Source organism: Metarhizium acridum, assembly GCF_019434415.1.
Source record: "Metarhizium acridum strain ARSEF 324 chromosome Unknown scaffold_586, whole genome shotgun sequence".
Classification (NCBI taxonomy): domain Eukaryota; kingdom Fungi; phylum Ascomycota; class Sordariomycetes; order Hypocreales; family Clavicipitaceae; genus Metarhizium; species Metarhizium acridum.
In genome coordinates, this window is record NW_027094048.1 from 259129 (window position 1) to 280214 (window position 21086).

The window sequence follows — 21086 nt, forward strand, 5'->3', positions numbered from 1 at the left end:
TGAGTTAGCAGCATGCTGATCAGTCATAGCTTCAGCAAGATCCCAAGGGGTGCACGTCAACGTCCGCATGGTAATCAAGGATGAGGAAGAGGGGTGAGCTGGCAGGCCGAGAAAGCTTGAAGGATGCCGTTGCCGCGTTGTGTACCTCTCTCGGGTGTCCAGAATTGAAGTTCGGCAGCTCAACAAAAGACGTAAGAGAGTGGATAGCATAGAAGACACGCTGGCAGGGCATTCGACGCGAGGCACACGCAGCAAGAGTGCCTAGTCGTCTTCACAAAATAAAATGAGTAACCCTACGCCGCTTAAACAAAACAAAAAAAAGGAGCATCAACGCCGCTAGATCGTCAGCCAGTCGACCAGCGGGTGGCATGAGCTCTCGCCCCGAAAACGCCGTGAATGCCATTGATAGAGAAAGATGGTGGTAGATGGTGGGTAGTTGGTGATTGAATAACGGCATATATTTGTGTTCGTCGTAACGCGGGTGTTATTGAGCAGGTCATGCGTTGGTGACCTATTATCAAGTTAGTTCAAGTGATTCAGCCAAGACACAATAGAGGACAGAGCAAGCATACTCTGAGGATCCTTCGCGAATAGTCTTCGTTGTCTGCAATACTACCGTCACTCATCCTCCGGTGAGCCATGACGGGATCCATACGTGAGTCGGTCATAGAAATGCTGCCGTGACTACTGGGGGGCGTTGAACCGCTAATAAATGCACTGACAGCAGCATTTCGCCGATGCTCTTCTTCGATTTCGGCGTTGCGCTTGCGTCTCATGTAGAAAAAGAAGGCGCCAATCGCGGCTCCGGCGGCAATAACGCCAACCACCACTCCAGCGGCAATACCAGCGACATTCGGCCCGCTCTTCTCCGGCTGCGAGGTCTGCGTAGGCTTCGCGGTTTCGGTAACAGTAGCACTGGTATGGGCGGGTGAACTTCCAGGAGCTGTCGCACCAGGAGTACTACTCGTGCTTGAGGCTACTGTAGTAGAGCTAGACTCGCTGTATGTCGGGGGATCGATGTTGAGACCGAGGTTGAAAATAGTATATGTATCCTTACCACCACACGCTTCTTGAGGATATGACGAGCAGGAAACGTTGCACCTTGAGTCGGCCACTGAGGCACTCTCTGGAGGAATTGCCATCCCACATAAACATTGCGGACCATGCAAGCCCGATAACCAATACCCAGCATCCTTGCAGGCAAGGTTACAAGAGCCAGAAGACATCCTTTCGCCAGAAATCTGGGGTTCGAGTGCCGTCATATTACCCTTGGTATTGAAGCAGCCTTGGCTCACCGGGCGACCTAGTTGCGGGATGTTGGAAGGTGCTGACACAGGGCTTTGTGCGTTCACGCTAGTAGCAGCCATGACGGCGCCAAAAGCTAACGTTGAGGGTCTCATGTTAGAAACTGTAGGCGTTTGTAGCGAAAGTTCGAAATGGAATGATGAGGGTCGGTCGGGTGACAAATGCTCTTGATTTTCCACCTTTGAGAAGCGTCGATACAACCGAAGCAGACAAAAAGGTGGCAAGAAAGTTGAAGGCAAAAGAAAAAGGACAGGTAGTCGGATCGTTTCCGCCGCAGAGGCGTCGTGCCCAAGCCTTGAGAAAATCGGGTGTCGACGTGACGAAGTCGAGTGATGAATGAGCGCGTCTCAAAGGGCCGTTAATACCGACAGTGGGCAGTGGAAAGTCAACAGGCAAGGCGAGTGACAGCTGCTGGCGACTGGTGACAAAGAAGCAAGCGTAAAGCGTTTCGGACGGCTACCCCTTGATTGAAGTGGCGACAAGATAGGAAATTCCACGGTCGCTAAGTGTTGCAAGAAAGAAAGGACTGCATCTAACAATGGCACAAAAGGAGAAGCAGGCAACGGCGACTGGTCTCCAGGCGATGGATGCTGAGGTGGCCGTCGACGTTGAGAATGCAGCAGGGGATAGTCGGTGAGAACGAGGGACGACTGGAACGAGCGACGGGATATTTTGTTGAAGGGGGCAAGGCCAGATGAACGGCGATGGAAACGGAAGCGTTTGACGTGGGAATGGGGGACGCAGCGAGACGAGAAATCGACCAGGGGCAACTTGGGCTGGCGAAGGAGGGCTGAGGAGGGCTGAGGACATCGGGACCGAGTACAATAGCAGCGAGCGAGTTGCAAGCCAGACAAACTGGGTCGCATCGACACGGACGCCGGGCACCGCGAGGACAGGGGAGGCAGGGTCAGGCAGCAGGTACCAAGAACGACGGAGTGCACCTGACAGGTACCATCGAGGGCACATGTGCACACCAGGAACAGGGTTGGCTGCTCGAGGTGGGAGCACTTGGGGACGGGCCCCAGGGGACTTCTGGACTTCTGGACTCAGAGCTCAGAGTACCAGGACAGGACGGGCAGGGCACCACCCAGGTACCTCGACTTGCCAAACCACCCAGCACCGTACGGAGTTCAAAGTATCGCCACTATCAGAACACAGTGCCATGGTACTCTGTACGGAGTACTCCGTACTCGGTACGAAATTGGAAAACCTGGACGCCAACCCCACTTGATGCAGAGCGGCCTCTCCAAAGCATTTAGCTCGCCCGACGTTCCAGAGCCTGGCACGCAGCATCAACTTTAGGACAAAATGGATCACATTCGGCACGTTCAGCACTACATACAGTATCGTTCATGAGCGAGCCGGCTTCCTTGTGCTGTCGTCTTTGAGTTTCTCGCCATGTGCGATTCCAAAGACTGCCTCACAATCGCCGCCAAAGCAGTCGCGCACAAAAACACCAAACACCAAGTCAATGTCTACACCCCCGGTCTCCTGGTCTTTGCTCGCAGAGGAGCAGAGGAGGTACGTGCCACTCTGGTGGTTTGTGCTCTTTGTATTACTAAATCTGTTGTCCACACAGTATGCGTAAGAAGTATGGCACTATTACACCTCTGGCCAGAATCCTGGTCCATTCGTGGGATTCTGTCTCGTCGAATATCGACACGGACTGATGTGCTTGATTCTACGTACTCCGTCATACCATGAGATACTGCAGACTTTTGGAAGCGGACAGCTGTCTCTTCTCCTGGGCCGAGGAGGCGTGACAGCAACAATAGCTGCCCGGGCAGAGAACGCGAATTGTACGTACAATCCATTCAGCACTCCGTACGGAATACTCTAATAGACAGTGAAGTGTATGCACGTACATCCGGTCAGACCAATCGGAATGGACTTGGTGCTGAGTCCATTGGCAACACATATTCCCCTTGAGCTTCTTCCCTAGCCGCCACAGCCTGTAGGGCCGGGCGCCAGGATGCAGGAACAAAGCAGTGCTTTTCCCACCAAGTTCATCAGACAACTTCACTAGAAAAGTCACCGATACATGGCCTCAACTGCAACCCTGCTTGCAAGAGACTGCTCAGATACGTGTTTCGCCTAACAACATGGCTTCATGTGCCTACCATATGAAGTCAAAGGTACTACGCAGTAACGTGGTGTTCCATCCTGAATGTCTCCACAGCAATTAAACTAAACACGCCATCCACAGACAGTCGAGTGAGCGATCATCTGCCTCGACGCGCTATTTGCACTGTATGACTATTACTGCTACAAGAATAGCGAACCAGGCTCTTGTGGAGAGCGTTGGGACCATGTTCTCTGCCCAATATGTTGCATGGTGCTCATGCCGATAAACTCGGAGGAAACGCAATGTGCGCGCATAACTACATATAATGAGGGTGTAGACGCCGAAATGCTGGGTCGATACAGAGTAGAATGCTACGGAGGACGGAGTAACTACACAACACGTACATGGCACGGCCAGGTGAGTACATGTGCCAATTTATCTAAGCCTTCCGAGTCAGACACACTTGTTGGGCATCAATAAACGCCAACGCTAGCCACGAGAATCTAACGGAGTACGTATTACAGAGTACGGCGTACTCCTTGGACGGGAAAAGAAAAAGGAACTCTGACTACGTACTGCAATGCCAGCGCTAAGACGGTCGTTCTTGGTGCGAGGCTGAGCAAACGGCACCATGAATTGTGTGCCTCGACGGCCAGCCAGTCCGCCACGCCGACGGAAGAGGAACTTGCTCGGGGTGGATTGCTCGGGGTGGATTGATTGATGAAGCGTCCATCAGCCCCTCCCGCAACTACATATGTTCTAATGTATGTAGTTCATACAGAGTAACGTGTGTGAGGTTTTCACAGTCACAGTCTTCCTCTGAGGCTCAGCAAGCAGAACCACTTCGCTGGGTGAAGCACAACACGGAAAGGAAGACTTGAGACTCGGCCCCGGACACAGACAAAACGCAGGCAAGTGTGAAGGCCGCTTGTGCCTTGATCCTTTGACAATATGCTTGAGATCAACTCAGAAGGCACTGGAACTCCGATCGAATCTTACCAGCTGTGAGTCAAGCGGAGGGCACTTTGTGCGGAGCATCAAGGCAGTACTCGTTCCTCTGGAATCGTCTTCTGTGAGCGCCATGGTCACATTGAAAGGCTTTGATCCGGTCCTCCATACTAGAGTATGTTGGGTTCATTGCGTGCTGCACCATACTACGCTTCGCTTCATCGAGCATGTTAGTTTTAAGATCCGTGAATTCCAGAGCCCAGATCTTCTCCATCGTAAAGTGTTCTGGTGTATTACGTATGTACTCCGTAGAAGCTAGCCATACGAGATGCCAAACACTGTACACACACAGAGTCTCGTTTTTATAAGCCCATTGTTGCATGATTGGATTGTTAGAGTCGCGTCTTGTACGGAGTATCGTACAAGATGATGCCGTATGATGCATGTGCCGAGTTATTACTTACTAAGCGCGAGCACCATTAGACGGCACGTTTTCTGCGGAATACTGCTTGAAATGCCTACTTGGGTAGGCAAACAATGATCTCCATTGGTATTTAACTTGGCTTCTCTGTTCCTTGAACGCGGTTCCCAGTCGATCTCCCGACCACGCGGCTGGGACATGCCCAGATATCCACCAGGATTGGGGTGTGGGCAAGACGCTTAGCATGTATGTAGCATGTACACCCACTGTATGTACCTACATAATTGCCATATAAATGCCTCTTTTCGTTTCTTCCCGTCATCCACCATCAGCCCTGTCGTGGTTTTGCAGGACTATTATACGATACTATTGCCTAGAAATGGACATTGGACACCGGCATTTGCAGTGTCTTGTGAATGTAGCGGGTTGGACCAGCAGCAAGAAATTCCCCGTGGTTCCCATCCTGTACTCCGTAGTCCGTACGCTATCATCATTTCCGATTTTGCGCTCCACCGTTAGGGCTCCCTTCAGGTCAAATCGCCCCAAGCTCGAGCTCGATCAGCCCTAGGAGTGCAACGTCTCGCAGCCGCCGGAGCTACGGGCGAGGATTGAGTTAGTCCACTCAAAAGGGGGAATAAAACGAAAAGCGCCGCTGTGACTGCAGGTCGATCAGATTGGATTTTAGGTCTCTCCATTTTGGGTGTTCTGGGTCATGAGTTTTGAGGTGTGTCTTTCGGGGTGGCCTTGAGGCACGAAGGGGTGAACTGTTCATGATGGACCACGGATCTTTTGCGGTGGAAGCCGGTTAACTCATGCCACGGGGGAAGATGGCTGAATAAGAAGGTGTCATCGCCTGGGAATCGTCTGGGAAGTATGCCTTTCTATCAAGGGTTTCCCTCGTGTTCGATGACGCCTTTACACCAGCCGACAAATTTTGGTGGAAATAGGTGAAATTCCTGGAGGCAAGGAGGTCCATTGTGGCCAAACTCTGTGGTCGCGCCAGGAGCAAATCGCAAATGCAAACATTTTTCATTGAACGTCCTACGGCGGATTTATCAAGTCTCACCTCGAAGCACCAACTGACCGTGACGGTGATGACTCGACAGACTACAGGCGCAAGGTAGGCTTCCGCTGGTACAGGGTAACCGTAGGTTCGAGGGGCGAGAAAGACATTATGGGATTCATTGCTAGAGCACACCGTGCTGCCCGGGTGGTTCTTCGTTGGCAATCCGAATGAAAAAGAGCTGTAGCCACGACTTACCCGTGGTTCGTCTACGTCATTATCAGATCTTGAATTCTGTCCGAGATGCTTTCCACGTCCGATCTCACTTTACTTCCTGGAGCTCTCCCCACGAGCATGGCTAGACAGTCCGAAACACAGGGCCTTGCTAGCTGAGTCGCCTGGCACCACTTTTTGCGCGGTCAATGAAACAAGGCGATACACACTCCGTACTCCTTCCCCCGTGTTGCGTGGTCACGGCAACAACAGCCGCCGGAACAACGATAGCACCGAGCAAGCTGTTATTGCCTCAGGCTGCCGGGAGCAATCAGTACAACGAGACCCACACAGCTTCGGATCCGGGGAGAACGCTTGCGGACCATGATTGCACAGGGTGTGGATATAGATGGCAATGAAATTGCTCCTGCGCGCTTATCTTGCGTCTGTACACCAGTGCACTATTGCGAGGATTTCCTGGGGCCCGTAGTGCACTCGATCAACATGAATCGCATACTAGCTCTAGATCTCTGGGGGTGCAATATGCAGGCCAAAGGTCATCTGTCACGGCCAGGTACTTGGGAAGGTGCGGAGTGAGTGCGTCATGGTCGCAGACTAGCAGGCCAGAGCTTGAGCTTGCGCAACCACCCGTTGACTGGTTGGCCCAGCCCGGCCCGATCTCTAGACGCCACCAGCCAAAGCAGGCAGATGGGAGCTCCCCCGACAACACGCACTCGGCAGCGTCAACCTCCGCTGCGCAACTAGTACCCGGGTGGCTCGCCTCCAGCTTCGAACACTTCAGTTCCCTTCCTCCAAGCTTCGCCCTCTCCATCACATCCAACCCGCGTTCATCACGAAAGCACGTCACTCCATCGATATCTGTACCACATCTGCTTGTCCACAAGCATCACCCTCTTAGATCCTAACCGTGCCAATCTCTCCCTGGAGCGTTGCCCATCATGAAGAGCGCGCTTATCGCCGCGGCCGCCCTCGCCGGTACCGCCCATGCTGGCGTGCACAAGATGAAGCTCCAGAAGATCTCTCTAAAGGAGCAGCTAGTAAGCACTCCATTCCTCGTTATCGTCTGAAAGGATATTTATCCTTGCGGCGATGCGTCTCCGGGGCCCCGTGACACGGCTGACACCTCTGTTAAGGCTGATGCCCCTATCGAGCAGCATGTTCAGGCTCTCGGCCAGAAGTACATTGGTGCCCGCCCTCCATCCCGAGCCTCTGTCATGTTCAATACAAAGGCTCCCCAGGTTGCGGGAGGCCACCCCGTGCCAGTTAGCAACTTTATGAATGCTCAATGTAAGCCGATACGAGCAGTAGCAGTACGGCAGCAGACAGACAAAAGATCCTAATTATCACATAGACTTCTCCGAAATCACCATCGGTTCCCCACCGCAAAGCTTCAAGGTTGTCCTGGACACGGGCAGCTCCAACCTCTGGGTCCCTTCCCAGAGTTGCAATAGCATAGCTTGCTATCTGCACTCTACATATGACTCCAGTTCTTCCTCTACATACAAGAAGAATGGCTCGTCTTTCGAGATTCGGTACGGCTCCGGCAGCTTGTCTGGCTTCGTCTCCCAAGATGTCGTGAGCATCGGCGACTTGAAGATCGAGCACCAGGATTTCGCTGAGGCAACCAGTGAGCCTGGGCTTGCCTTCGCGTTTGGTAAATTTGATGGCATTCTCGGTCTGGGCTACGACACCCTCTCGGTGAACAAGATTGTCCCTCCTTTCTACCAGATGATTGATCAAAAACTACTAGATGAGCCTGTGTTTGCTTTCTACCTTGGCAGTAAAGAAGAGGGCAGCGAAGCTGTCTTTGGTGGCATCGATAAAAACCACTACACTGGCGAGCTTGAATACCTCCCTCTTCGCCGCAAGGCGTACTGGGAAGTGGACATCAACTCTATTGCCCTCGGTGATGAGATTGCTGAACTTGATCATACGGGCGCTATCCTCGACACTGGTACTTCCCTGAATGTTCTCCCCAGCACCCTGGCCGAACTACTCAACAAGGAGATTGGCGCCAAGAAGAGCTGGAACGGCCAGTACACCGTTGATTGCGACAAGATCAAATCTCTCCCCGACATTGTCTTCAATCTGTCAAACTCTAATTACAGCCTCCCCGCTTCCGACTACATCCTCGAGCTTCAGGGCACATGTCTCTCTACTTTCCAGGGTATGGACATTCCAGAGCCTGCCGGACCTCTTGTTATTCTGGGAGATGCTTTTTTGCGCCGTTACTACTCTGTCTATGACCTCGAGAGAAACGCTGTTGGCTTGGCCCGCGCTAAATAAATGGGTTACTAGACACAGCAATCGTTTACGATCTAGTTTAAAGATGGTTTCGCAAGGACTGCATTCGAGTTTGCTTTGGAATCGTAACTGTACACACTAGCTCTTTGCGGTAATACGTGCTAGAAACTCTGTTTATGCTGAATAAGAAGTATAATGCTCCTTTTGTGTTGCACATTTTAACCTGAAAACTAAGCGCTCAGGTTACATGTCCAGGACAAGAAATCACAGTAGCTTCTGGAAAGTCGTGGCCATCTCCCGCAATTTGTGTCCTGTGTTGCATTACTCAAAAGCAGACTGTAAACTGGGATATATATATGCGGCTTAGTATTGTCAACTGCGTACTTATTCTTGCGTCCCGCTATACCAGGTATGGTCTTGAAGTCCTGTTTTCATTAAAGATGATGATCCTCAAGCTTTGACACGTCCCTTGTCGAGCATGACAGATAAATCCAACGTGCAATTTATTGCAGCCTACAGCCACATGTTCAACTCTTCTCTGGCACAGAAAATTGGTATGAGTCAAGTCTCTTTGTTCTAATTGAGCCGATGGCGACCAACTTGCCGCAGCGGGCAGTGGTGGAGTCACGTGCACGCAATTTTAGACTTTTCCCACCTCAGCGTTAGCCTGGGACCCAGGCCAGCCAGCCAGAAGTACCACTTGGTGATCCACGACACATTCTTCCTTCGAGGCCCCTTCTGCAGCGATCGCTTCACATTGTCTTTTGGAAACCATAAAAATTCGCGTCGTCTTGATACAAGGGTCTCGAATCGCCATTTCGCAGGCGTGACTCACCATTGCACTCTGTGTGTTGGATGCAGACGGCTTCTGGGACGACCCTTGATGAAAGGGCCTAGAGTCGCACCAATCTGTTCTCCATCCTGCAACCGCGTATCGCGACGAGGCGCGGCGAGCATCACCAAAGCTCGTCCACCGCGATTTTTAACATGGCGCAGCCAACGCCGGTCGAAGCAAACGGCGCATCGACGCCTATAAACGATGAGAATAGACACCTTGCCGTCCCGGGCAAGCGAAAACGCGACAGCGAGGACGGTGCGGCTGCAGACGAAATGACGGGTGTTGAAGAACAGAAGCCGGCCGCACTCCACCGATGGGCTGCGGGGGAGCAAAAGGACCTGATAAAGTTGTACTTTGATGTTTTGAAGAGGTGAATCGCCCATTTCCTCCTTTCAGGCCCGACGCCAGTTCGGCGCGACGTCGCTATTATGAAGTCGTCCTGACTTGCCCATCCTGCGGCCAATGCAACGGCTGACCATCAAATCCTAGTATCGATGTCGAGCCTGCCATCCTGAAACGGCCGTTAGAAGATTGCCAGATCGAAGATGAACCCGACATGAAGCGACAAAAGTCATCCGAGTCGCCGGCCTTGAAATCAATATCGGACAAGATTGCCACCGATTCTTATATCCACATCGAAGATGTTGCCTCTGATGTTGTTTCTGCCGCCGATGCCGCATTGTCGGAATTTAGGGCCAAGCTTCCGGATGGCTCTGGCAGTGTCGAAAATACAAGGGCTGTCGTCCGAATTGCCGAATTTAAAGCACAAGCCATCGCCATTCTTGAGCGGGAGAAGGCATATCCCAAGGTCGCTTCTTTGGAGGCCATCGACGGCGGAGACGACTCCAAAGCTGCATCGCGCAAGAGCCAGGCAATCCTGTCCGTGGTTGGCTACGCGCCGCAGGAAAGACGTCTCTTTTCGAGTCTGCCATTGTCCCGTGACATTGATCTGACAGAGTTCAATTTGCCGCCTGGCGTCTCTTTTTCACGCGTTGTTCCTGCCAATCTCCAAGAACCAACGCAGACATTGGGCGACTTGTTCGGTCCTCCTCGACCGCTTCCTCCTCTGCAACCGCCCAAACAACCCAAAACCCAAGCCAAGGGTAATACACTAGACTTTTATCACCCCGATTTAGCCGATACTGCCAAGTACCGTGGAAATTGCTACTTCGGCACAAAGCTTACGTCAGGTTACTATCTTGACTACAGCAATGCTACACCATCATATCAAACCAAGACCAAACAGCGAGAGCGCGCCCAAAGTCTTGCTGGTAAGAAGCCATCTACGTCCGAATTGGAAATGTCAGAAATGGAATCACTTTTCCGGGGCGCCTTTTCTAGTTTCGCTCCGTGCAAAGATGACGCAGGGGCGGTGGTTCCGTCAGGAATAGCTGCTAAAATGTGGTGGCAAAAGAATGGCTCCAAGAATTTTCAGAGAATGATTGAGGTTGAATACTACCCAGATATCGCAGACGTGGATGCATTTCATCCTGAAATCAAAAGCGAGGAAATCGACGAGGATGCCGTGCAAGAAGCCATTGATAATTGGGATGATGGCGCCGTTGACCCTTCGCTCGAGGATGCTTTGGGCACTAAGCGTGACCCCAACGAGAAGGAGGTTGATGATATTCTTGAAGAAGTCAGCGACTTGATTGGAACCCTGGCTTCCTATCAGCGTATTCGCAACCTTACTCTGCCCAATTCTCAAAATCGTCAATCCAGCGACCCTGTCAATGGCGACATGCTGGCTAACTCAGGGCCTCAACCCTCGGAAGAAGAACATGCCACCTATGAGATGCTCAAAACGCAGCTGGCTTTAATTATCAAGACCCTACCGCCATATGCAGTGGCCAAACTGAATGGAGATCAGCTTGATGACTTGCTTATCAGCACCAAGGTTCAGGTTCAGACAGATCAATACCGTGGTGTCATGGAGGAAGACGATGCTGGTGTACAGGCCCGCATCAGAGCACAACAACAGCAACAACAACAACAGCATGCTGCAGCTCAAGCAGCTCAGGCAGCCCAGGCGGCTCAAGCTGCCCAAGCTGCCCAGGCCAATGCTCGGCCACCCTCGCAACGCTCTGCTAGTATCTCTACGCCCTACGCCAACCAGTACCAACAGACACCTCAGTACGGCACGCCAACACGAACTCCCTCACATCCTCAGCAATATTTCCGATCTATGCCGACTCCCAATTATCACCAACCCCGGGCTGTGGGCAGTCCCGCTCAACAGCATCCTAGACCACAGCCAAATCAATACACCCGACCTAATGGCTATCCAAACCAGTATGCTACGCAACTGGCCAAGGCACAGACTCCTTATGGTCACCAAAACATGCCCCAAACCAATCAACAACGGCCGCCACAATACGGCCAACTTCAACAACAGGGTCCTCCGAATGCTACGCGATTCCAGTACCAACAGCAATTTCAGCAGCAACAGCCACAACAACCACCGCCTGGGCCTCCCGGCCAGCCGAATTACGGGGCATATATGAATGGCGCCGGCATGCCTCCGAGGAACATGTCACCGCAAGTTCCTCCGCGACATGCCTATAGCCCGTCACCAAATATGCAGCCAGCTCAGCAGCGCTATGGAACTCCGGGAACTCCGGGCCAAGGCAATCCACAGATGATTAGGCATGCCAGTAATCCAGGACAGCACGCTCAATATAGTCAGTCTCCCGGTCTGACCGGATATCACACCGTTATTCCAGAGGCCCAGCAACAACGAATCTTGGAGCAAGCCAAGGCACGAGTTGCCGCACAAGAAAGGACGGCCATGTTTAGCGACAAGATGCAGTCGGGGTTTTCCGGGATGCCCATGGGATACGGCGGTAACATGGAAGCGAACCGCATCGCAGCAGCCCGTGCGAATCTCATGAGCCAGCAGAAGCCACAAACACCTGTTGGTCAACGACAAGGGATGAACGGCACACCCCAGTCACAATACGTCCCTCCTTCAAAAGTGACACCTGTTCCCGTACCCCCCATCCCCGGTGCCGGACAGCCGCAGCCGGGTCAGTCTCAGCAACAGCAGCCAGTACCTGGTCCAGAATCATAGTTGTAGAGGAGGGTATTATCCACGGCGAACGAAGCTAGCGGGAAAGAGGTTATTAGAAGACGATGACCGGGCCAGTCTTTTTCTTTTTCGAGAAGAGGGGGAACTATGTTTTTACCCCTTTTGACGTTTTTTTTTCTCATTTCCCAAGGTCAAGGGCGTATTTAGGAGTAAAAAGCCAATTGGTTGTCTTGTTTCTTTTTATTATTATTTTTTCACAATTTTTCCCCCTATTGGCAAGAAAAGGGCAGGAAATGGGAAGCAAACTATGTAAACGACTCGGGAGTAGACGCGATTGGGGGTGGAGGCAGCGTAGTAGCGCCTGGAATATATCCCGCAAGGACTTTGTACACCAGATTTGTAGCTAAATGAGGCAGGACTCTTTTTATGAGGCGTGGGCTGGCTCCGAGCGGAATAGACGTATAAACTGCCCTGGACCTTGCGGCATGAGCCGGTGATGGTTTGTTGTGACTGGTTGTTGGAGCCTTGTGAAGGTGTCTCTGTTGGGGGGATATTTGACTAGTATGCGTTCCACGTTCAACTTCAGTGGACGACAATGCACATCAGGAATGGTTGGTGAAAGGTCGAGCTGAGTGGGTATCATTTAAAACAGATCTAGGCCCTGAGGTCCAAACGCCATAACACATATACCATGATACAAAAAGGTCCGGGTCTAATGCATGCTATATGTACACTCTGAACGGCCATTCTCTTGTTACACAACAGCCTCATTTGCCGCCTTGGCCGCCCTAGCAGCCTTCCTCTCCTGTCCCCATTCCAAAATAATCCTCCTCAACTCAAACACCACCTCGACCGCGATTAACAGGATGATGATTAGTTCCAACCTCGTGCCGTGTTGCTCGCTCGACATTTCGCGCAGCACACTTGCTATTTCCTGTGCATAATCCATCTTTTGGTTCAGCGTGCGAATCCGTACGTTCACGTCGAGCGCACGCCCGACTTGGTCATAGTAGCCCTCGAGTCCTAGCTCGGATTTGCTGTCCCAGAAGATGTCGGGCAGGGAGTCGGTCAACTCGGAGTAGTGGTTAAGCCGGGCTCGCAGACTTAGTAGTTCACCCGTCTTTTGGAGGATGAATTTGCGGCCAAGAGGGACGCCGGAGCCCTGGGATAAGATGGCAGGGATGTTGCGAGTGCTTTCAAAGTACGCGGTCAATGCGCTCTCGAGGACAGCGAGCTTGGTGCTTCTCGCGAGACCAGACGAGAAGGCGATTTTGGCGAGGGTTGTGTCGAGGGTGTCGCCGTCCTTGTGCTCGCGGCGGGTGCCGAGGACAACCATGTCGCCTTTCATGGTGGATTCTGCACGGGTAGTGTCGGTGATGAAGTCGAGGTCTTCGACCTCGCAGAGCTGAGCGGGGTGTGGTTCTTCGGCGGCGCGGAGGATTTGTTTCGTGACGACGTCCGGCGGCAGCGACCATGTCACTATCGTACCGGAGGGGAAGACAAAGATGTCTCCACCGTTGACGCCCTTGGCGTGGACTACTTCGCTGGCGTCGAAACCCGTATTGTCCGGGTCAATGGCGAATCCGTGCGAGGAGAGTATCTCGACCACCATGGGCATGTTGAACGATTCAGCGATGCATGTTGCGCTTATTGTGGTCTCAGTCTCAATCTCTTTGTCGTGAGGGCTTGGCTTGTCGCCTACGCGCTTTGGTTGCTGTGCAATTATGGCGACTCGGCGGAGGGAGTTTTTGGCTGTCGTCGCGCGGGTGGGCTTGCGCTTGGCAGCAGCGGATGACAGAGTTTGAGATTCATCCCTGAGAGGTTGAGGAGCAGATTTGACTTGGTCGGCGGAGTTGTTGGAGAGAAAAGGATTCGAGGTAAAGAAGTGTCGTTTTCGGGGCAGGCTCGCTGGTGTGGTGAGATGGAAGGAGCGACGAGGTCTTCGAGATGTGACTGCGCTGTGCATGTGCCGGGCGACAACGTTGAGAGTTATCCGGTGCGGAGGGTACCTCATGGTGATGTGAGCGTTTCCATGTGTTATTGACGGTCAATTAGAGATTTAGACTGTCCGTATGTAGCTCTGCATGCCAGGTTGAAAAAAGTAGTCGACCCGGGGATGGGTTTGCTTGATGTGCTGATGTCTTGCAAGCAATAGCTACCCTGACGGCAAGACCCATCCGTATCTTATCACCTCGTGATGATGCACGTGTGCGTCCAACTCCCTGGCCAACCTGGTCAGATAGGGCCTCTGTGACCGTGGTCAGTCGCAGTGCTGAGTGGCAGCCCCTGCAGGGCCGACTCCAGGGCACGTTGTAAACAATTGGGTGCTGAGTCCTGGGTAGCCACTGGCCGGCCCCAGACCTGCACTCTGGGTACACTTGTGATACGAGATGGATGGAACTCGGCACTCCGTTTACAGTATGTGCCTGGATACTTCAGTGGCAGTGTTCCAGCGCTGTAAATGACCATGTGTAAAGTCATGTTGAGGGACGACAGGAATACAGGCATTATTGTGGTGATCTGGCGGCAGGACAAATCGTACCCCGGATGATCATAACATGTATTGTAGAGTCAATCCAATTGATGAAGCTCATCAATGAGGCACGAGGCATCCATCTTGAGGGATGAGGGGATGAGTTTGGAGGCGCTAGACCGCCTTGGGCGTAAGTTGGGGCAGAGGCTTGGCAAATGCAAAAGAGCCCCACCAAAATTCTCAAGCTTTGGAGCGCAAGCCTTGCCTTTGCCTGGCCAATTCTCAAGTTAGGGACGTCGGGACTCTATTTCTATTGGGAGGGAACCCGACAACACCGCTAATTGCCATAATACGCAGTTGGCCAAAGTAACCAGTTGACATTCTCCGCCTCGTCATCATCATCCTCCAACTCTTTGCTCCTCACTTCCTCCTTCATCCTTTTTGTTCCCCTTTCATATCCCACTGTCAAAGACCTGCTCCCTTTGTTTACTTGGGTCCAGCACGACTCCCCCGCTCCTCCCGGCCCCCTCCTACTTTTCTGGAAATTTAAGAAGTCTCCTCTCACCAAAGAAAAAAAAGTCATTTCCCCCAAGCCCCTTTACCACACTGCCGACCATGGATATCGACAAGAAGTACGATAACTACGACTTCCCGGTTACTGCTGCCGAGCCTCAGGATGGCCATGCTGGTAACCTTAATGAGCAACAGATTGCCCAGGTCCATCAGCTGCGTATGATGCTTGAAGCTGAGGGATACACGGATCGTCTGGACACATTGACTTTGGTAGGTAACACCCCCAAAGTTTTGACGCATGTCTTGGAATGTTGATCTCTATTTTTCTCGTACACAAGCAGCGGGAAATTAAAAAGCAAAGGACATCTTACCATGTCACCAAGGCAGGGACTAACGTTTCTTTTCATATGATAGTTGCGATTCCTGCGAGCGCGCAAGTGGGATGTCAAGTTGTCCAAGGCTATGTAAGGTCTCTCCCTTCACTGCCCTAGCCTGACATCGATCAGCAGAATAATGGAGGCTCTAACATGGCTCAACAGGTTCGTTGATACCGAAAAGTGGCGAAAGGAGACCAAGCTCGACGAGACCGTTCCCATCTGGGACTACCCCGAGAAGCCTGAGATTGCCAAGTACTACAAGCAGTTCTACCACAAGACGGACAAGGTGAATGTGACCCGTTTACTATAAAGTAACGTGCCATTTGGTGGAGCTTGTACTGACTCCCATGAACAGGATGGCCGTCCCATCTACATCGAGACACTTGGCGGTATTGACCTGACCGCCATGTACAAAATTACCACCGCCGACCGAATGCTTACCAACCTTGCCGTCGAGTACGAGCGGCTCGCCGACCCACGACTGCCTGCCTGCTCTCGCAAGGCTGGCAAGCTTTTGGAGACTTGCTGCACCATCATGGACCTCAAAGGCGTGACCGTGACCAAAGTCCCTTCTGTCTATAACTACGTTGGCAAGGCCTCGGTCATCTCCCAGAACTACTATCCTGAGCGCCTGGGAAAGCTGTTCCTCATCAACGCCCCGTGGGGGTTTTCAACTGTTTGGAGCGTTGTCAAGGGCTGGCTTGACCCCGTCACCGTCAAGAAGATCCACATTCTTGGCAGTGGCTACCAGAGCGAGCTGTTGAAGCATGTCGATAAAGAGAGTCTACCCGTTGAGTTTGGCGGTACTTGCACCTGTGAGGGTGGCTGCGAAAACAGTGATGCCGGTCCATGGCACGACCCTCAATGGACCCGACCTGCCTGGTGGGAGAAGACGGCCGACGAGAAGACGATCCAAAACAACGGCTCCAAGATTGAGACGCCCCAAGATGCTCCCGCGGCTGAGTCTGCCCCTATCGCCGAAAAAGCCAAGGACGAGACCAAGGACGAGGCAAAGCAAACTGCTGCTGCTTAAACACCGCTTCTTTTTCGCATATTTGTATTTGACCCCTTTTGCTGAAATGGCAGGACGCGTGTGAATAGTTCTCGACTTGGGTAAAGAAAACAAGAAATGCCCGGGGTTTGGTGTAGAATGGCGTGCTGGGGTAGACAGCTGAGATGGGAGAGTATTTGTCTTGTGGTGTGAGAGAGATGTGTCCTACTATGGAAATTAAATTAAAGGCACCTGATGTTTGATTGATATGGGTGGCTCCAACATACACGGGAAAAAAAGATTCAATACAGAGATTCTAAACTTTTTTCTTACTTCCTACATGTCTTCCTTCGGTCAAGTGGTCAGGTGCCGTTGTCATTACTTGCAGTATGTTTAACTGTTTGCAGGGATATGTGGCCTAGGAGAAGATAAAGAGAACTATTTATATAAAATGGACAGAAAATAGATTTCAGTCTCGATTCTGCTGGTTTACAGGGTGTAATTGATGGTAACCTATGATTCTGCGCTAGTTGTTCGATTTCTATAAGAAAAATAAAAAGTTGTATGTGCCGAAATGTAGATGTCAGCCGTGTCGTGGTCCACGTCGTAGCGTAAAACACAAAATAGAGAACAGAAGAAAAGAAGAGGTATCTCGCCGCCCCAAACGCCGTACACGATGCATGCCCATTTCCAAACCACACGTTGAACCGCCCAAAAAAAAAAAGCCTATTTCGCATTCAACACGTACTCGCCCGCCACCCTCGCCCTCTCCATCTTGGCCACAACAGACGGCATGTCCCTCTTCAGTCTCCCCAGCGCCTCGACGGCGCCCCTGAACCCGGCCTCTACACCGTCCTGCCTCTCCAGCCTGTCTACTCGCAACCTGCCGCCTTCCTTGCCCGCGTCCACGATGACCGCCGCCCTGCGGGCCTCGACCATCTCCTCGTCATGTCGGATCGCGTCCCGAACACGCGCGGCCTGCTCGTCGGCCGCCTTGCCGGGCACGGAGCGCTTCAGCGCCGCCACTTCCTCGAGCAGTTTCTCCTCCTGGGATATGAGCTCCGCGACGCGCTGGCGCTTGCGGGCGTCGAAGGGCTCGTAGGTGTCGCGCGTGGCGGGCGACGGCGAGAGGTACTCGGTCGAGGAGACGGGGAGGCCGTTTATGGACAGGTTTGGCGCGGCGAGGGTGAAGGTCCTGTCGATGTACTGCTTCGGGGTGAGTCGCTGGGCTTGGTGGTGGACGGGGGAGGAGGAGGAGGAGGAGGTACCTCGTTGACCAGGGATTCGATTTGGTTCCGGAGCTCGTCCTCGCCTTGGCCGGGGACGTGGGGGAAGGCCTCGTTGATGCGGGCGGCTGCAGCGCCGCGCACTTTGGCCACGAGGTAGGCCAGGTCCTCGGGGGATTGGAGCTCGATCTTGCGCTGGGCCTGCGAGGCGGCCGAGTCTTGGTCCATGTCGGCGGTGGAAGGGGAAGGGGAGGTTGTGGGATTGTCGTCGGGAAGCGCGTGGTTGTTTATCTTTGCCGCACGAACGACGGGTTGGAAAGTCGCGGGTGGGTTCAATGTTGGTGGGGCATGTTTGCTGAACCACGAATGACAAGATTGTTGATGTATGAAATACTGGTGAAGTTTGAATAAAACTAGCGGAGAGGCCTTTTTCTTTTTTTTTTTTCTTCTTCTTTTCTCTTCTTCACTGTTAATTATATGCGAGTGACAGGATTAATGATGTTTTATTTGGTGTTGCGCGGCCCGACATACCATCTCCATGAACTCGTCTGTCCTGCTGAGCAGCTAAAAGTGTTACGCATCCCGAAGAACGGGTTACTGCATTCTTTTGAAAAGTTCCACTCTGCAGGCAGGGTCAACGCCTGTTTCAATAAGACGCGGCATTGAACTACAGGAGTACACCAATAGCCTCAACCAAACCGGTTGCCTGGTAAGGGGGTGTACATCGAGTCCGCACGTCATGACTGAAGGATATTCGGGGGATGATCCGGGCAATGAAAGATTAGCCCGAAATAACCACAGCTACCTCTACGGAGTAAGTAGGTCCACCATAGATGTACAGTATGTACCCATCAGCCCACAAAATCGCCGGCAGGCGGGCCTTTAAGCCGTTGCTCCAAACGAGCAGAGTGCAGAGTACATGTTTGCACGTGCGCATCATTATGAGACCGCTCTACCATGATCCATCAGCCGATTCCATGAGCACGGAGCATCTCATAGCCAAGCCATGCCACAACCAAAAAGACCTCCTCAACGAGTCAATCGCCACAAAACAACACACACATTCGACTTGGCGCTTGGGGAGCATTTACCTGAAGGGCATGCCAAACCCTTGACCCTCGCTGGTTGACATGTGGGGTAAGAGCCAGGTACGTACTCCGTATGGAGGAGTTGGCTGAATTAGCAGGTGCCCTTGGGCGGGGCAGTCCCACATCCCTGCTTCGTGCTGCGTGCCGTGTCCTTGACCTTTTGACGGTCCTTGTTTCATGTTGAAAGAGGGCGAGGAGTGCTGCGTTTTGAATCATTATAACCATATGCTATTTACGGATGAACGCTACGTTGCAAGGTGATTTGCTTTCATCACAGGAATATGTGTCTGTCTTCGGCTGTCCTTCGTTGAAAGGGGCGACCCATCTCGTCCACACCTCAAGCCACGGCCCACGAGTCGAGCCTCAGTCGAGTTTCAACTCAGACCGTTGGTACTGTCACCTGCGAACGAGCAATTACAGTTACGTGCACTGTCAATGTTGAATCAACTTGGACACTGCAGTCAACAGGAGATCTTATGGAATACGAACGCCTAGAAACACCCCGTGTGTGCTCTAGAAACCCAGTCTCCAGCTGGAGCCAACACACATAGTCTACCTAAACCGAGGCCAAAAGCAAACGAGGAACCAAACGTACAGAAGCGACAAGAATCTGGATAGAACGAAAGACGAAAAAACTCAACTCCGAACGCTCCTTGCACCGTTGAGCTTCATTCGTGAAACCCCAGTTTCTTCAGGGCTAGGCCCTTCCCAAAATATCAGTGATAGTCATCATCATGCGTTTCTCTCCGTATCCTCTGCCTGTGTTGGCCCAAGAGCCGCCTAAGCACATTGTGTACGCCGAGCTCAACAGTGCCATGATGGATATAGTGCCTTATGCATCATAGGGTCGCCTTCTGCCCTGCGCAACGAACATTGAAGCAAGGGAATTTTTTCTTTGAGAAAAAAAAAAAAGGAAGACACCATTGGTGATGTCATTGGATTACAAGGTGAAAACAAGTCATAAAAAAAGGCTGGGGAATAGAAAGGGGTAAAGGCGTAAAGAATCAATGTCTGCCAGAGAAAGTAAAAGCTTGCGCTGTGAAATCACTGAACAGCTCTCGTAAAAAATAGTTGAGACCGGAGATATTTGTCTGAACCCCAGGGTGTCCGGACCCTGCAATCAAATATGCATGGAGTGAGATCCAGCCACAGTCTGTTAATGCGGCAGCATATTCCGAGATTCTTCGTCGCTGAGAATGATTTCGTGGACCGGCTCACGCTGGTTCTCGAGCGGGACGTAGTCGCAGTCGACATATGAGGGCAGGAATATTTCTAGGTGCACAAGGTCAATTGCGAGTTGTGGCTTGAATTGGGCCAAGGCCAGTAAACGAACCTGGATTCCAGACGAATCCCTGACTGGAGGACAGGTATGAGATCTGAATTATAGTTTTAGCTTTGTTCATAAAATATGGACTACAGCCTAGTAAGGAGGGGAGGGCAGCTTACCAGACGGGGTGGTCCATCAGGGTCGCCAATATTGATGACGGTGCTCTCCTGCTTGGAGATGGCCGAGCCTGTCACGGGTATCAGTAAATGGTGCACACAGTTTTGGCGAAGAGACTCGTAGTAGCTCTGTCTGACGAAGTTTTCCACACCCAAGCTGGGAAACCGATGTAACAAGGTTGGTGGATTGCACGATAAGGGTGCACAGGTCCAAGCTAGCACTTACTCAACAAACTGGGTCGCCGTGTGTGCAGCATCTTTGTATTTGGGCTCGTAGAAGGCGAGGAACGTGAGGGAGAGCTTGAATAGGAGCTCATGGATGAGCCACCAAGAGTCTTTGACGAGGCGTGAAATGCATCTGTTGAAGCCGAAGATCGGGTTGTTGGAATGGTGATGGATGACGACATGGCGAGAGCTGACGGACCGAGGACGGGGATATGCGGCAAGACAAGCGAGACGAGATGAATGCTGGCGAGTGGCGAGGCGGTTATATACAGTCGGGAGAAAAAGGATGGCGGCGGTTGTTGAAAACAGTGCTTGTTGAGAGAGGCGACAAGAAGTCGGGATGAGGAGAGGTGTGGGGGGGGGGATGACGAAGAAGTGAGGTCGATTGGTGTGGTGACTACTCTGAGAGTAGGAGGGTGACTGGTCGGGCTAGTCGTGCCGGATCGGGGGATGGGATGGGCAATATCCAGGTGGGTGACGGGTGGTTGATGAGCGAGAGCCGCACTTTGACTGTTGCAGCCGGCCGAACGTTGAATCAAGGAGGCGCCGACTACGGGAAGACTAACGAGAGCGTGTGGGCCGTCAAGGCGGAGGCAGGAGGAGAGGCAAGAGGAGGCGGTGGATGGCGAATATTAAAGGCTTGGAAGGCGGATGCAGATTGGAA

At 52.3% G+C, this 21086-nt stretch overlaps 7 protein-coding genes across 7 annotated transcripts; 3 read left to right on the forward strand and 4 right to left on the reverse strand.

Annotated features, from left to right (window-relative positions):
• Positions 1-496: 496 nt before the first annotated feature.
• On the reverse strand, positions 497-1367 carry J3458_021723 (uncharacterized protein; the record flags this gene model as incomplete). The annotated part of the gene is made up of 2 exons (XM_007809616.2): positions 497-511; positions 573-1367. 2 exons carry the CDS (start codon positions 1365-1367, stop codon positions 497-499), a joined length of 810 nt encoding a protein of 269 aa, XP_007807807.2.
• Positions 1368-6914: 5547 nt separating this feature from the next.
• Positions 6915-8262, forward strand: APR1 (aspartic proteinase precursor; the record flags this gene model as incomplete). Its single annotated transcript, XM_007809615.2, has 3 exons — positions 6915-7013; positions 7110-7263; positions 7328-8262. 3 exons carry the CDS (start codon positions 6915-6917, stop codon positions 8260-8262), a joined length of 1188 nt encoding a protein of 395 aa, XP_007807806.1.
• A 945-nt stretch (positions 8263-9207) lies between these two features.
• J3458_021725 (uncharacterized protein) lies at positions 9208-14188 on the forward strand (the record flags this gene model as incomplete). Its single annotated transcript, XM_007809614.2, has 2 exons — positions 9208-9428; positions 9548-14188. 2 exons carry the CDS (start codon positions 9208-9210, stop codon positions 12126-12128), a joined length of 2802 nt encoding a protein of 933 aa, XP_007807805.1. The 3' UTR covers positions 12129-14188.
• On the reverse strand, positions 12841-14100 carry J3458_021726 (uncharacterized protein; the record flags this gene model as incomplete). The annotated part of the gene is made up of 1 exon (XM_007809613.2): positions 12841-14100. One exon carries the CDS (start codon positions 14098-14100, stop codon positions 12841-12843), a length of 1260 nt encoding a protein of 419 aa, XP_007807804.2.
• A 986-nt stretch (positions 14189-15174) lies between the features above and the next one.
• Positions 15175-16482, forward strand: SEC14 (cytosolic factor, phosphatidylinositol/phosphatidylcholine transfer protein; the record flags this gene model as incomplete). Its single annotated transcript, XM_007809612.1, has 4 exons — positions 15175-15342; positions 15487-15536; positions 15612-15735; positions 15805-16482. The coding sequence occupies 4 exons, from the start codon at positions 15175-15177 to the stop codon at positions 16480-16482; spliced, it is 1020 nt and encodes a 339-aa protein (XP_007807803.1).
• Positions 16483-17166: 684 nt separating this feature from the next.
• Positions 17167-17894, reverse strand: J3458_021728 (uncharacterized protein; the record flags this gene model as incomplete). Its single annotated transcript, XM_066122710.1, has 2 exons — positions 17167-17646; positions 17709-17894. 2 exons carry the CDS (start codon positions 17892-17894, stop codon positions 17167-17169), a joined length of 666 nt encoding a protein of 221 aa, XP_065972272.1.
• Positions 17895-19910: 2016 nt separating this feature from the next.
• J3458_021729 (uncharacterized protein) lies at positions 19911-20604 on the reverse strand (the record flags this gene model as incomplete). The annotated part of the gene is made up of 4 exons (XM_007809610.1): positions 19911-20026; positions 20088-20130; positions 20201-20268; positions 20424-20604. 4 exons carry the CDS (start codon positions 20602-20604, stop codon positions 19911-19913), a joined length of 408 nt encoding a protein of 135 aa, XP_007807801.1.
• Positions 20605-21086: the final 482 nt, after the last annotated feature.